At 37.0% G+C, this 16,440-nt stretch overlaps 1 protein-coding gene across 1 annotated transcript in view; it reads left to right on the top strand.

Moving 5' to 3' along the window:
* Positions 1 to 12,322, top strand: part of LOC132143875 (catenin alpha-2-like) — a 491,992-nt gene extending 479,670 nt beyond the window's left edge. The window contains exons 15-18 of the mRNA XM_059554471.1: positions 2,492 to 2,673; positions 2,992 to 3,097; positions 10,037 to 10,171; positions 11,400 to 12,322. Coding sequence (XP_059410454.1) covers positions 2,492 to 2,673; positions 2,992 to 3,097; positions 10,037 to 10,171; positions 11,400 to 11,687 — 711 coding nt within the window. The 3' untranslated portion in view covers positions 11,688 to 12,322. The remainder of the gene's footprint in view (positions 1 to 2,491; positions 2,674 to 2,991; positions 3,098 to 10,036; positions 10,172 to 11,399) is intronic.
* Positions 12,323 to 16,440: the final 4,118 nt, after the last annotated feature.

Here is a 16,440-nt window from a genome sequence, read left to right as displayed (position 1 = left end):
TCAAATTGCTCAAAATTGAGTTGCTGCCTAGTGTATGTAGAATGTTAACTTACTTCTAATGTTCCATTTTGGAAAGTAGGTTTTAAAGACAAAGCCTAGATATTAAGCTTCAATATTTAATATAGCAATATTTCCAGTAGAAAATTCTTCATAGAAGAATCATTTTGGTTCTAGTTTCGTAAACTCTCTGCAGAGGCTGCAGTAGTTAAAATATGATTGCAAATGAGACTTCTGGCAGTGTCACCCCCTTATTCTGCCTGTATCAGCCGGCGTTTGACGGCAAAGCTCACTGGGGTTCGAGGCTTAATCCACATTAGTGTATGTGTGAATAGTGCACAGTGGGCTGCTTATGAGACATTACAAGGATATCAGTATGTAGCCATGGAGCACCGCTGACTTTCACAAGCAAATACACAGCATAACCCTGTTTGATACCAATTACTCTTGAAAATAAATTATCTTACATGAATGAGAGGAAATGATCGCTTGTATAGAAAAAAGACCGGGCTAAAAGAGATAATGCTGCAGAGAAGAAAAACAGGGTCATTTCTTAACAGCAACAAATTGACAAAAAAAAAATGACAGTGGAAAACATTTTGCTCAGTAGTAAACTCGGTTCAGTGGAGTTCAATTGACGTCTTGTGCATAGGTGCTGAATGTTACATTGAGTGAATGTGTTTTTTTCTAAATCAAATATGCATGCCACTACTGTTGTATTGATATAGTCTATGACTTTAAGTTTTATGGATTTTGAGCTCTCACAAGAGAGAAATAAGAGCATACATTTGTACACTGACACACACTTTCAAACAGATGCATAGAGACACTGCTCTGTCTCTCAGCTCCTTGATAGGATAACAGTGCTGATAGGTCAGCCATAAAATTGAACTCCGGTATCTAGGCCACTTTATTTAAAATGAGAAAAATTAAAAAGCTTTTCTGAGGGACTTCTAATCCAGAAGCGCACACACGTACACGCAGACGTTCAGCACACAAAATGAGTATGTTGAATGAATCGGCACCGGTGCGTATGGGGAAGGATTTGTTGGAGCATTAAGCTGCCTGCACCCTCTTGTTATCGGTTAGGAGCTAGACAGATTTGGGATAAGTGAATTCTGAGCAAGGCAAGAGGAAGAAATTGGCTCTCTCCTTCCTATTTACCTTCTTTCCATACATCACATCCATTTTTATGATCAGAGGAGTTGGGATAAAACTTGTAGCAGCTCACTAATGCTGACGGGCTGCTTCAAAGGCATGTAAAGAGCTGATTGGCTCTTGGGATGGGTATGTTTCTGATTAGACATACAGGTGGTAGAACAGTGCTGTAGTCACATCTAAGCAAAAAATGAGGCGATCTTATGAGGCGATTTATATGTATATGTATATGTATGTATATATATATATATATATATATATATATATATATATGTATGTATGTATGTATGTATGTATGTATGTATGTATATATATATATATATATATATATATATATATATATATATATATATATATATATATATATATATATATATATATATGAGAACTGTAAATTAGCTTTAATCATAATCAGGAAGGCATTCATTTACAATATAATCCCTTCAACCGCTTTTTGAGATGCCATCGCAGTTATGTGGATGGCAGTGAAGGATACATTTATGCATCAAAAAAATGCTTATCCTTATATTTTTTTCGGACACAACCACTGTTCCATCAGACCTCCTTTTGAAATGCCCAGGAGTGCTCGCTATCTGAAAAAGAAATCATTTTCATCTTTTAATCACGTTTTCTCCAAGGACTTCTTTTCGTTTTAGTGTGTAATCGCTTGTTAAATAAACAAGCAAAAAGCTACAAATCTTAAATGAGCAGCTGCCTCTTAATTAGCTCTTATGTTATGACATCCTTTGGCTATGATGGTGTATCTCCAATAAATTCAGAAAAAAACTGCGGAAAAGCTCATCTATGCCTTGTCAAACTACAAATTCCGACTTTTTTGAAACCCATCTTTCTCAGTAATCACGCACTTAATGACATCCAGAGTCCCATGCTTTGGTCTGGTCTGTCCGCTCGGACAGAATGCTGAAAAAATGCGTAATTCATTGACTGGTGTAAGAAGTGAGGTAATTATACATTTATCGCACAAATAATACTGCGTCTTAACAGTGCCTGTGACCTTGCAAAGAGATTAATGCCCTTTCGGACTGGCTCAGAATCACTACGGAAAGAGAATTTATTCCTTGACAAGGAGAGGGGGGAAGAAAAGAGGATGGATTTTCTCTTTATGAGGTTCCAGAAGGTCTTATGATTAAGTGTTAAGTTTCAAAACCTTATACAGAAACATTTCAGTGGTGTTGAATAAAGTCAACCTAAATGGAGGGTACTTTCTTTTCAAACTTTTAATGAGAAACAAGGGCAATTGTTGCAAAAAAAAAAAAAAAAACTATTGTAATGTTTAATTGATCTTTATCTTGTCATACCACTAACCTCCCAATAGGCTATCATGGCTCAGCTGCCTCAGGAAGAGAAGGCCAAGATTGCTGAACAGGTAGAGAGTTTCAGGCAGGAAAAGAGCAAGCTGGACGCAGAGGTCGCCAAGTGGGACGACAATGGAAACGACATCATCGTGCTGGCCAAGCAGATGTGTATGATTATGATGGAGATGACTGACTTCACCAGGTACCTCCATCCCCATGTCAACAATAAGAATGCTGGAAACATCAGACAGATAGCATTATAATGTGAATCTGAGGGCTTTAGTATCAAGGGGTACTAATATGCACCCTTTAGTGGTAAATAAGGTACAAATGTGTACCTTTTAAAAATGTTACGCCCCATTTTTCTGACAATGTAGCTGCTTGTGTTTCTTTAGTTTCTTCTGATTGGGGATTTACTAGCATATATTGGGGGATTGCTTGCTTTCTGTGCAGCTTGCTTTCTGCCCATTTTGAGGAATCAGCTAATAGAGTAACAATCTGGGATTTTGTGCTACTGCAGAGGCAAAGGCCCTTTGAAGAATTCCTCTGATGTGATCAATGCTGCAAAGAAAATCGCAGAGGCCGGATCCAGAATGGACAAGCTCGCCCGTGCCGTTGCTGACCAGGTCAGAATACCCTTTTCTTTTTTTGTCTTCCTCTATCCATTTCTTTGAGGATGTGAGATCAAAGCCCTGGGTTGTGTTTAATATAATGAGCTATGAGGTGTGGAATTTATTATCAGATGAGCACCATCTTCAGAACCAGCTGACTGACACTTTTTAATGGTTAATCAACTGTACTCCTTGTAAAAAAAGAAAGGTTAAGGATGTGCCAATGAGTGCTGGCATGTGTTGATGGCAGCTACTATATAATGCACAATCTTCATTCATTCAGTATGTAGTGCACTTTAATGTTTTCAGAAAATATTATGCACTTTTTTTCAAGTCATAGTTTTATTTGCTCATAATTAAGTAACCATATAGGGGTAGATTTTGAAAGAATTGGATGTAAATTTGACAAGTGTTAAAAATTTGAAAAACTTGAAATTGTTGGAAAGTAGCAAACCTGTCTACCACCCTGCCTATTTGGGGAGAAGACAAACTTGGTAGTGAGGGCTGAAGGTTTTGCAGAGTTTTTTGTGGTTTTAGTCAAAGGCAAAAAAAAAAAAGAGTTCTGACTTTTAAAGCAGGGATGAAGTCAGCTTTGTTGCTGTCCATTTGACAGAACATGGTAAGGGACTAGCAAGAGATCACAGCCATGGGCGGATCTACAGGGGGGCAGGGGGGGGCAGGTGCCCCCCCACTCTAGAGCCTTGCCCCCCCAGCTGCCCCCCTAACTTTAGTGATCCAAAAACTGTACTTACAAAAACAACCCACCACTATGTCCAATACATTTACCAAAAGTGAACAATTTAATTTTTAATTTTAAATGTATTATTCGCCCTTCCCCCCTGCCCCTCAAATACTTAGTTACGTCCCTGATTCAAACGTGCAGAGCGGCGTTCGCTCAGTCTGGCTCATACACACAGCGAGTCTGCTTCGGTGGGGTGGCCCTGCAACCAGAGACTGAGCTGCCCCGGTCAGATCCTCTGAAGGTGAAGTGAGTTTCCCCAGGTGTAGTTTAAACACACGTTTAACTTAAAGTTACATTTGTAATGAATGTATTGTATGCTAAAGACGATTCAGCATCAGCACAAACAGCGAGTCTATTACGTTAGGCAAAATCAGCGGTCAAATCGCTCCCTCGTGATTTGTAAGAGCACTCTTCTCTTTGATTAGCCTGATTTTGATTTTAGTAAAGACAAGAACAGCTTAATAAAAAATATAAAATATTGAGGGGCAGCGCTAGGGCTGGGCTAATGGGGCTTAAGCCCCGAAAGTTTTTAGTAAAGCCCCGAATATTTTGTTAAATTGTCTTTCTCACAGAGCAAAACAATTCATCAGAAAAACAAATGTGAATAAGATTACAGCGGCCGCGATTAACTAATCATGAACAGTGCATATTACATTTTTATTTATATTTTCCCTTTGCATTAAAGGTACTTTTGACGTGCTTTTGCAACGTTGAGCATTGTAGCCAATCACAGACATGTCTGTTGATCACATCGGCCAATCAGAGGCGTTTAAATGAGTCGCTGTGCTGAAGATGCGTTTTGCGCGAGCTCACCGAGTTCACGTTCGCAAACCTGTCATTATTATTGGCAATAAACTTAAGATGCAGATAAGAGATTCACTTGATATTATTATTGATGCTGCTCTGATGCACTACATTACGCAACACTCTGTTTGTTGTTAGGAAGACTAAAAGTTCAGCGGTCTAGCTCATCAATGTCAAAATTATTATATAAGTTAACAAATGCCTGGTAAAATGTAAGTAGATAATTTAATATTTGACTGTTTTACAATATAAAAGTTAAACTTTTTTTATTTATTTATTAAATTTTGCCTTTTTGAATTGAAAATATGCTATAATTTCCTTGATTCATTTATGTAAATTAAAAATAAAATATTAGTTGCAAATAGTTACAATTATTTCACTAATACAACAAGCCTTTCTTTTTCTTTATTCCCTTAAATCGCTTTAATAATTAATTTATTACTTTAAATAAAAATACCCAATTTTAGTTTGGGCTGTTACGTTACAACACACAATACAGTGCCAGTCAGGAGATCGATCATTTGATTAGCTAAGCCTAAGCAGTCCTATTAAATCCAATTCCTCTCAGATATCACAGCAATGAAACCAGGTTACAACTGGGGAAATAACAAATACAATAGAATTAAGTAGTCTAAACATAACTGGTGTGTGTGTTGTGAATTAAAAAACGTTGTAGTGTGTAAGGGCATGATTAAACAATAACTACTGTAGTTTAAAAGTGTTTTTTTTTTTTTTAAAGCAATTCATATATAGGGATTCCATGTACCCCTGCCACCCTGCCAAGACCTCTTGCCACCCCTTTGCCCCCCCATGCAAAATTTTCTAGATCCGCCACTGATCACAGCTAACCAGGAGTGCAACTGTTTTGTGTGCAGACATCTTTAGACTTCTGTCTTTGGTATACAGTGGGGATTAAGTGAGAGCACATGACAGGAAACACGATAGTATTGGAGAGAAAATAAAAGGAATGCTGCCATGTTATCGTCACACATGTTGAATTATGGCTTGGTTTTGATTATTAATATAGCACTGATAAAAAAACAACTGAGGTTGAACCAAAGTGCTTTACATAGTATCAGAACAAAAACTTTCAGAACTATATCCAAACTAGTATCAAATCTTTCACCAGGTTCCTGAATACTGATAAGGATGTAGCAGATGTAATCGATAAAGGCAGCTCATTCTATAATCTTGGTCCCATAACTGCAAAAGCACGATCGCCTTTTTGAAGGCGGTTTGTCCTTGGAACTGTAAGTAGTTTTTGGTTTTCTGACTGCAGTGCTGTAAGGGGATTATAAGGGATCAGCAGATTAGTGAGGTACATAGGGGCCTTATTATTTAAAACTTTATATACAAACTTACAAATCTTATTTGATTCTAAAATGAACGGGAAGCCACCGCAAATTTGCTAAAGCTGGTGAAATGGACTCAGATTTCTTGATCCTATTTAAGAGCCTCGCCGCCATATAGAGAATGCCATCATAAATGCCACCATATAGACCCCTTTAAAAGTTTGTAAACATTGCAACGTCTCCGGGTGGGCGGGGCTTAGCTGGAGGCAAAAAGAGGCGCGGACGCAATGTTGACAAGCGTAAACTAGCATGTTTTAGAAGGGATTTATTAAACATGGATGCAGAAGAAGGTTCGGAACTGTCCGAATATGTACAGTCACTGACTCTGCGGGACCGTGACAGCTATTTTTGTAAATTAACTCTCGCGGATGGAAGCAGGCTACCTGATCCGTACGCCACATGGCCATATGAATTACTTTTGGGTGGTTTGGGGAATTTTGTCAAGGCTTATTTTCTAATGTAACCTACCGCAGGGCTAACTATGATTAGCAATGTGTATTTTTTAAGAGACCATTCAAAGGATGGCACACACATCTATCGCTGTATGTTTGTTTAACATTTAAACTATAGTGTGCTTGGCGACTTTTCACCTATAAAACAGAAACTTGCTGATTTACTAGATAAAACCAACACACCAGTTCATATGCATAGATTATTTTACCTGATATGAAATGTGCACTGCAAACACGAGCATTATTTATGATCATCTCCGTCCAGTCTGTACGCCGTATTGCATTCTACCACAATTGTCTTCTTGATTTCTGTGAAGGAATGTCTGCAACAAACTTTAGTTTTGAAACAAATGTGCTGTTCCTTCTATTCTGGCAGCCAAAAACACAACAAGAAGACATTTTAAAGACAAAACCTCAAACTTTTAGCGCACCTGCTATGAGTTCTGCCTTATGTTTTGCCTCCAGCTAGAGCGGTGACATCACAGTGACGTAGGCGATTAAGGGGTCTATAGGGGTCTCTCCGTGCTTTCAAAAATGCTACCCTGTGGGAGCAGATACAAAGAAAAGAGTGTGGGAGGTAAAATAGACCCTTGTGGCACACCCCACAACAGGCATTTATTGGTGGAAGTTCTATTTCCAAAATGTACTGAAAAATATCTATCAATAACAAAGGATTTAAACCATTTCAAGACTGTGTCTTTTAAACCTACTGTGTGTTCCAGACGAGAAATAAGGCTATTATGGTCAATCATGTCAAATGCTGCACTGAGATCCAGCAACTACTTTATCTAGACCTAGAAAAAAATTATTGAACACTTTCAACAGTGTAGACTAAATGAACTGCTACTCCAATGGAGCTACATGGATGACATATTTTTTGTAGGCCAAAACCCAGAAACGTGTTAGCATTTTAAGACTTCTGGTTAACATAAGCACAATAAATTTCCTTTTTTTTATTATCATTATTCTACAACAGAAAATATATCAATAAAATAAATTTTATTTTAGTTTTTGTATTATTATTATTATTTACTTTTATTTAAAACCAGTTGCTAACAGGTGGCTAAATGGAAGTGCAGAGATCCTGTTGGGAACCAGGGTGCCTATAAAAAAAAGTCATCACTGTAGCACTCTGTAGGACAGCTCTACTATACTACAGTACTAACTAATAAGCCACTCCTACCTTACAAAAACCTACCTGTTTTCCCTAATATAACTTAATGAATGACAGTTTTTTATAGGAAAAACAAAACCCAGACCAACAATCATTGCAATTATCAAAGAATTTTACATTTGTTTTTTGCTACTACATAACAGGAATGGACCTTTTGTTGTCATCAACGCTGGGAGACTGATCAAAAAGATACAAGAAGCCTGAAACCTGCTGTGTCACCACTGGCCAGGCTTCTTGTTGTTTTTGTTGTTTTATTGCCATATTTTTTCCCCCTTACATAAAGGGAAAGAGTGAGGGGGCACCTGATCACACTGCTGATCAGAGTGTAATCCGAGTGTACGAGCACATCGGAGATGGTCAGACAGTTACTGCTTTCCAAATCAGAACTCCCCTCCCTTCCCTTCAGGCCATTGTGTTCCGCCCATAGCAGCAATCCATCCTCTCTACTGCCACATGTTGTGTTTGTTGGGTATTCTGAACAGGTGGCTTGACTTTTCCCTTATCGAACCTTTTCCCACTAACACAGTATTTACATCTAATGGCCACCTGGGGCTCACAGGACTCATCAAGGGACTGTATTCATTTCAGAAAGAATCTTTGAGTAGGCGGTATAAAACAGAACCGGGTGCTCAATAATCAAGCTGCTCCTCAGTGCTGGAAAAGACAAAACAATTCAGAAACAAAAGAATAGCATCATAGGATTTGCTTCATTTATTGTAAATAAAGCTTTGGATGTTCCGGTGCACAGTAAGTTAAATGTAAAATGGTGGAATATTGTACAGCTGTGGTTGTCAAAAACAATGCTAATTGCAACTAATCATATAACAGCTGAAACAAGACTTTAAAAAGAAGAACTTAAAAGGAAGCGCATGTATTTCAGTGAAAATATCTGCCTACTTTGGTTATGTTCCACAAAATAAAAGACTAACATGGATGCAACTGGAAAGAAAATCTGACCATGCTTACAGTTCAGCTGGTATTAATATATTTTAAATAATATTTTAAATAAGTTTTAAAGCTTTTTTTATTTTTAAATCTGCAGTGGTGTGTGGTCATCAGAAACCACAGTCTTATTAACTCCTGCAATTGCTGCACTTGACACAGCAGACCTAAAGCTGCTGGGCCCTGGAGGCGAGAAAAGAGGGTTCTATATTTCTCCATTTCCCCCTTGCCATACTCCGGCACAGCGAGAGGTTGCCTCCTGAAGAGAGACCCTCGATCGCTGAATGCTAAGGACATTACAGCTGCTCAGCCGTGTCAAAGATAAAGCAGCTTCAACAGTTATTAAATGTGTCTCATCGGTCTTTTTCATTCAAAATTCAAGTGACGCTAAGGGAGAAAAAATTGTAGCCAACTATTTAACAACTTTTGACAGGACTTATTTCTTAAAGCAAAGTCCCAGAGTTAACCGCTGTGTTAGAAGTGTGTCAAAGTGGTAATCTTGTCTTGGCATGCAAGGTGCTGCATGTGCAAAATTAGTATTTTATCAAAAAGTCCAGCAACAGCACAGGGGTCATTTTTTACATTTAAATACACTACATAGAATGAACCTGAAATATTTTCTTGTTGACAAATTCTTCATATTACAGTTTTGACATTTTAAATGCAACTGGTCTATATACCAGAAATAGTTGGAGGATGTGCATATGCTAACACATGTAGGATTTTTGTGCTTACAAATAGTTATCAAAACAGTGAAAGTCAGTTAAATGGTATAAATAAAGGCAAGTAAAACTGGTCTGATCTCAATTCAAAGTATGTACACATTACCAATTCTATTAGCCAATGTCTTAGTTTATGAATATTAAGTAGTTTGTGACTGCAGGAAGTAGTGCTGTGCAAAAAAAAAATCTGAACGCACGTGCTGGAGATATACCACTAATCACAGGAGTGCCTTTACTGACAAGATGCGCATGAAAATAGCATTCTATTTTTTTGCACAACCCTAGCAGGAAAGTTACACAGCAACATGATCATGGCCTAATTAATATTCATGAGATAAGCAATCGCTGTGTCATCACATCAAAAAACAGTCCATGCATCACTCCCCACCGGCTTCAAAACATTTAAAGGAAATTAATGATGTTTTATTTACTGTAATATGAGGGCTGGTGTCCATTATGAAATGTATCTTCAAACCCTCAGGGATGGGAAGTACTGTACTTTGCATTTCATTTTGTTTGTTTACTTCTGTGTTTTATATTTATGTGTACATACAGTTTTCCTATTACCAAATTAAACAATTGCAGGAGGTTTGTGAATGAGTCTACATAGCCAGTATGTGATGATGACGATCCCTTGAGTCATCTTCAAGATGTAGCTAATTTCATCTTCAGTTATTATGGCTTCACTCTCCTCACCTTATGTTTGCTCTACATAGTGACTATATGTAAGGGTCAAGTCTCTGCTATGTGTTCACATCTCTTTTAGTGTCCAGACTCAGCCTGTAAGCAGGACTTATTGGCATACCTCCAGAGAATCGCCCTCTACTGCCACCAGCTCAACATCTGCAGCAAGGTCAAGGCTGAGGTTCAGAACCTGGGAGGAGAACTCATTGTTTCAGGGGTAAGGCGATTTTAGGCGTACATAATTTGACCATGTTTGATTTATGCACTTTAAAAGTTTGGTTTCAGACTGACTAAACTAATAATGTTGTCTTTTTAAAATGTCATGTAAAGGATTTAAAGTACAGTCATACTACTGTTTCATTGATATATATTCATGCATTTGTAAATATGGGACAGCAGCAACAAAAGCTCCAAAGTACTAACCTGTGAATTAGTATCATGTGACGACTTTTGACCACTGGAAGAGCAATACACACAGCTTGCTAAGCTAAATTGAAATAACATATTTGAAGCTGTATATTCACAGCATTGTAATAATGTTATAATAATGTTCACTGTATTGCTGTTTTGTTCAGCATATCAGCTGAATCGGCATATTAGCATAGTATCAGCAAATCACCATATTAGAATGATTTCTGAAATTATAATGTCAAAACTTATTTTAAATTCTAACAATATTCACTATATTACTGTTTTTTATTTTATTTTATTTTTTGTTGTTGTTGTGTTGGTATATAATGAACCATTAAGAGCGGGGGGGGGGTGAATTTGAAGATCAGGGTGATAGTAACTTTATTTTGTCTTCTGGGAAACATGTAAGTATCTTCTGTAGCTTATAAAGGGCAGACCTAAATGAACAAAAAATATAATATTTTGGCAAAAGAAGAAAAATCTTCATTCTGTTCAAAATTGTTTTGGTCTTAATGCATGGTTTTTATTTCTGGAGCATCAGTGAGCATTGAGCGTTTGAACCTGTAATAGATGAATTTGAGTCCCTCAGTTGTCCTCAGAGTGAAAAGATAGTTCCCAAAATCATACAGTTGTTGTTGGAAAAGGGTTCAAATACACAAAAAGGGATTTGTGGCATTTTTCTGAAGAACAGTGGGCAGTTTAATTCCTCAGGACAAACAAGGGACTCAAACAACTATCACAAAAAAAAAAAAAAAACACTAGATAAACAAGTTCAGTACACTATATCAATTATTAAAAAAAAAGAAAAAACAGCTAGAGCTTGTTTATTACTTGTGCACTGTTGCTAACTTTGTTATGCTGCTCTTATGTATTGCCTATTTGTTGTTTAAGTACTGTTTCATACATTATTTTATTTTATTTTTTAATACTATGCATTAGGACCAAACCTGCATTCATTACTATATCATTCCATACATATCCATAGTAATCCTCAAAAGATGCTTACTTGAATGTTCTCCTCCCCATTGCATTAGCTGGACAGTGCTACATCCCTCATCCAGGCAGCCAAGAACTTGATGAATGCCGTGGTCCTCACAGTCAAGGCCTCCTACGTGGCTTCCACCAAGTACCAGAAGGTGTACGGCACGGCGGCGGTCAATTCCCCGGTGGTGTCCTGGCGCATGAAGGCCCCGGAGAAGAAACCCCTGGTGAAGAGAGAGAAACCAGAGGAGTGCCAGACCCGTGTCAGACGAGGCTCACAGAAGAAACACATCTCCCCCGTCCAAGCCCTCAGCGAATTCAAGGCCATGGACTCCTTTTAATAGCGCACCACAGATACCCAAAACTCCTCCTCCTCTCTTGATTTCTTCCCCTCTTCTTGTTACGGCTTATTTTCTTGGAGCTGTATCTTGTTCCATGCAGACACATGTGTATGTGCCCAGTAAATGTCTGTGAGTTGGAGGGGCTTGGCCACTCATCCTCTTCAAACCAAATTTCACTGTAAATGAGAAACAAACTTGTGAAGGAAACATTTACAGTGCAGGCTGGGGTACAATTCATGTGATGTTCATTCTCGCTGACTGGCCATATATACACAGAGATATTAAAGAATATAATCTATGGTATAGTAGTGTCAGCCCTAACCAAGGCAGAGGTGCTGCTTTCTTTCCTACTGATTTTTTTTTTCTAAATGAATATTGAACCTTAGTAATAGGAATAACTTATGTTGAAACAATTTTCTTCCTTCTTCCCAGTTATCCATATGGTGACTTGATGCACTAGTTTTTGCATTAAAAAAATCAATTTCTTTAGTATTATTATTGTATCACTAACCATGGCAGCCAGGTTGGCTATAGTATTACATTTAGAAATGGACTAGTTGTGTGGTTTGCTCAGAGACTAGTAGAAACCTGCATACCTTTATAGTCCTGATTCTCTAATAAACCTTGCAATTGTGTGTGTGGAGTCAAGTTATTTTCTATTTGTTCCATTCAGCTTCATGATGGACAACAAGCAACAGTTGCACCAGCACCTGATGTATTATATTTGATGCCGCAAACACATTTTCTAATTAATGAATGGTACTTGCTGTGTGTTTGACAAGCGATATCTTCTTTCAAGCTCATATCCGTCACCAAACAAGTTTTGTGTTTGCCACACGCCGTGTTCTGAAATGACTTATCTGTGTCTGTAAACATTTTTGGTAATCCCAAATAAAAAGTTTGCTGTTGATTGGTAACTTTGAGATGAAAAATAAGCAAAAAAAATGCATTATTTAATAATTAAATAAACTAAAAAGTCTGCAACAATGATTATATTAGGAATGACAATTTGGAGTCAGTGTCTCAAGTGGTCCACGGTGCTCCTTATTTTATGTAATTATCTCAGGGCTACAATTTGCTGGCCAGGATGACAGAAACAAGATTCCAGCTCACAGTCGGAGCCTTGTTAACAGGATTTTATATATAACTGACATGAAGGCAAGTACGTCAATGCCACACTGCGATCCTCTCCTGACTCCATGTGTGCTGCAGAGTTTCCAGCCGTTTCTCTCGGATTAATACAGTGACCTGTGCCTAATGAAACTCATTGCCAAATGATAAGCTGCAAGACTGCTCTGCCAGTATCCGCCATTTACCTTAATTAAAATCTCCTTTAGCCACCACTTATGTCACAACATCATTAAGATTTTTTTTTTTCTTCTTTTTTTAAGGCATTGTTCTGTGTTCAATAATTCAGTTGGCTTTCAGAACAAACATGCAACAGAAACAATATCTTTAGCATAAATCCAGAAGGTTAAGGTGATGTTTGTGGGCCTCTTGCAACACCACGTGGAGAAGAAAAAAGAAGAAACAGACAAACAAAAACAAAACCCTCCATCTATACGTGACTATGTTCAGAGCTTAGATGCTGGCTGGCTGATGGCTCTGCCCTAACCCTAACCCTAACCCTAACAAACAGTCACAAACTCTTTGCTAGTGGATACACGGAGACCTCAAAAGCAGCAGACAGAAACATTCACTTCTTGTTTAAAAAATACATAAATAAATGTGTAATATGTCTTTACTATAGTAATAACAGTAAATTATGCACAATAACAAGTAATTAACACTACACCTACAGTAAATACAAGTGTGACCAAATTAGTTAATCTGATATGTGAAAACTGAAAATATAAAAAAATATACTCTGTTGAGCACTTTAATTTTGATAGAACTGGCTTTTTTTATTGCACACTTCACTTTTAACTTTGAAGGTCAGGTGGTTTTAGAGAAGATATTAATCAGGGATCAGTTTACCTCAACACTAGTCATGAACAAAAGCATTATGGGGATCATTACAATCAAATTCACACATGCTAAATGGCAGCACTTGAATGAGCTTCAGGCCATGATAATTCTCTTTAAAGCACTGCCATCTAATGCAAAAGGAATTTTTGAATATGTCATTGCATATTTAATGGCCAACTTGTTTCACAGATGTTTCTCCAGACATTCGTACCTCATAAGAGTGATTCAATTACTATTTCATCGAATCACTCACATCTTTTGTTTTTATAATACAATATGCAGCTCATAGCAAAGCTTTGATGTTCAAATGAACAGCACTGTACCTACTTGTACATGAAGAGCCCAGCAGAAATGTAGACATGTCTTAAGACACACATTTTTAAGGGAAACATAATACTTTAGAGTGCATTAATATCTTGGTCCAGAATCTAAAATACAGGCCAGGCCAAATATCAAGGCTGCTTAAGAGTCTTCCCTTATTGCCTTTACAAAGTTAATTTGTATACACGGTCCATGTTAACATTTTAGAGGCAGCCTTTAAAAACACCCAGGTTGGCAAAAAACACTGAAGTGCTAACAAGATGTTCTAAAGCTTCGGTCATACTGCAAAAAAAAAAAAGAAATTAAATACATAATGATAACAAGGACAGCAGCTGTGGGAAGTGCTTACCTAAATTATCATTACCATAAATGATTGGAGTGAAAATCAGGATGAAAGGCTATTATACTGAACCACAACCTGAGCACCACAGAGCTGACATTTACAGATCAGTGATTGGCCACAGCATGGTGTCCTCTATTTACAACTGAAAAGGACAAAGTACTAATGCCACTACACTCACAAAAGAAGTGGAACATCCAGTTCTCACGGACTCAGGGAGTTCACTCAACCACTAGCCTTCATGGCAAATCTTTGAGACAACCATAGAAGCACCATTCTTCTCCCGCTGCAGACTCCAGAGCCAGATGAGAAGTATGTCACAGCCTTTCTTTGTTTAATCCATCTCTTCTACTTTGCCCAAATGTTCTTGGCCACTTACAGTACAGTGAGTGCATTTCGAGCACATCCTCAAACGTCTGGTTTAAACATATTTATGTTCTCGGAAGAACTCGGTAGAACTCTGTAGCTCCTGGATTAGAAAATGTGTACCTTTTGTTAATGCATTTGCACAATAACATTTCAAGAATTTCAAGAACTCACATTATTTGAGTTCATCTAATGATGCTTTTTCCCATAGACCTTCATGAAGGCCAAATAAGTTGACTGTGTTTCTTCTGGGTTATTTTTACGCAATGGTACAATTTAGTAGGTGCATTTTATTAGAAGCGGGTCTGACAATACTTGTTATTTCCTGTAAAGTAATTTAGAAAATGGCTCATAAAGTTTATTTGGAGAAAAATCTTCTCTTAGAAGGTTTATATATATATATATATATATATATATATATATATATATATATATATATATATATATATCTTGTTTCATCAGTTCAGTTGTCTGTTTTTCTTTTTAAATATTCATTATACAACTATAATTTTGCTATTACAACCATTTAAGTAAGTAATAATTAACTCAGGTCCAATTAATTATTTTACATTTATGCATTTAGCAGACGCTTTTATCCAAAGTGCATCAAGGCTATACATTATTTTTATTTTATTTTTTTTTACCTAACGTGTTCCCTGGGAATCAAACCCACAACATTTTGCTATATTAATGCAATGATCTACCACTGAGCCACAGGAACATTATTTAAAAATAATGCACACTGGAGGTCCAAAATATACTTAAAGTGCTCTATTTTTCCTGCACTAACTTTGTACTAATTTTAATATATAAAAAATATATTATTTAGTACTTCTTAAGATAAATTTATTATAATCTAAGTGTACTCAACTGTGCTATTTTGGCACACCATGAATATGAACTAAAATGCACTTTTAACATACAAAAGCATATATTTAGTTACCACTTGTAGTACACTTGAACCATCTCTCGTACACTAGTACACTCAAGTGGTGTTTAATACATATATTATGCAAATAGAGACAGTATGTTAAAAGTGCATTTTAGTTCATTTGCATGGTGTCCCAAAATAGCACCGAGTACACTTATGTTTATCTCTAGAAGTACTAAATATTTTCTTTTCCTTTTTTTTCCTTTCTTTTTTTTTAGTATATTACGTACACAATTAGTGTGTGGAAATAAAGCACTTAAGATACATTATCAACGTGTAGTTATTATTATAATTTTTTTCTCTCACCTGGGTAACTCCTCGAGTGTGCATTATTTTCTAATAATTAAATGGACCTAAGTCAATTATTCTGCTTATACTATGGTTATACTAGGCTTATGCCATGGTCACAACATTGTTCAGATGTTGTATTTCAAGACTTCTGTCAGATTTAGTGCCATAAAACACTCTTGTGTGTAGGATTCATCTTATGCATCTCATTAAACACCTCCGTTGCTAATTCCAAAATGTAATTTTAAACCTAGCAGCGGATGTTTGAGATGTATATAGTAGACTAATGCAGTTATTAATGCAGTTGAGAGAGAGAGAGAGAGAGAGAGAGATAGATTAAAGTTTGTGAATTACCTTAGTCTGTGTATCTCAACAGTTTTTGGCAAGTTTATCTTCTTCAAGAACAGCAATAAGTGAGAAATGACAAGTAGCTTTTAAGTTGCTAAACTATTTTATCAGTAAAAGTCAGAGCAGCACTAACAACAAATTTCTGTGTGCGTGTATGTTTCCATGTGTGTGAGTGTTTGACTGTACTATTG

Source organism: Carassius carassius, chromosome 7 (assembly GCF_963082965.1).
Source record: "Carassius carassius chromosome 7, fCarCar2.1, whole genome shotgun sequence".
Classification (NCBI taxonomy): domain Eukaryota; kingdom Metazoa; phylum Chordata; class Actinopteri; order Cypriniformes; family Cyprinidae; genus Carassius; species Carassius carassius.
This window is presented reverse-complemented; position numbering and strand designations above follow the sequence as displayed.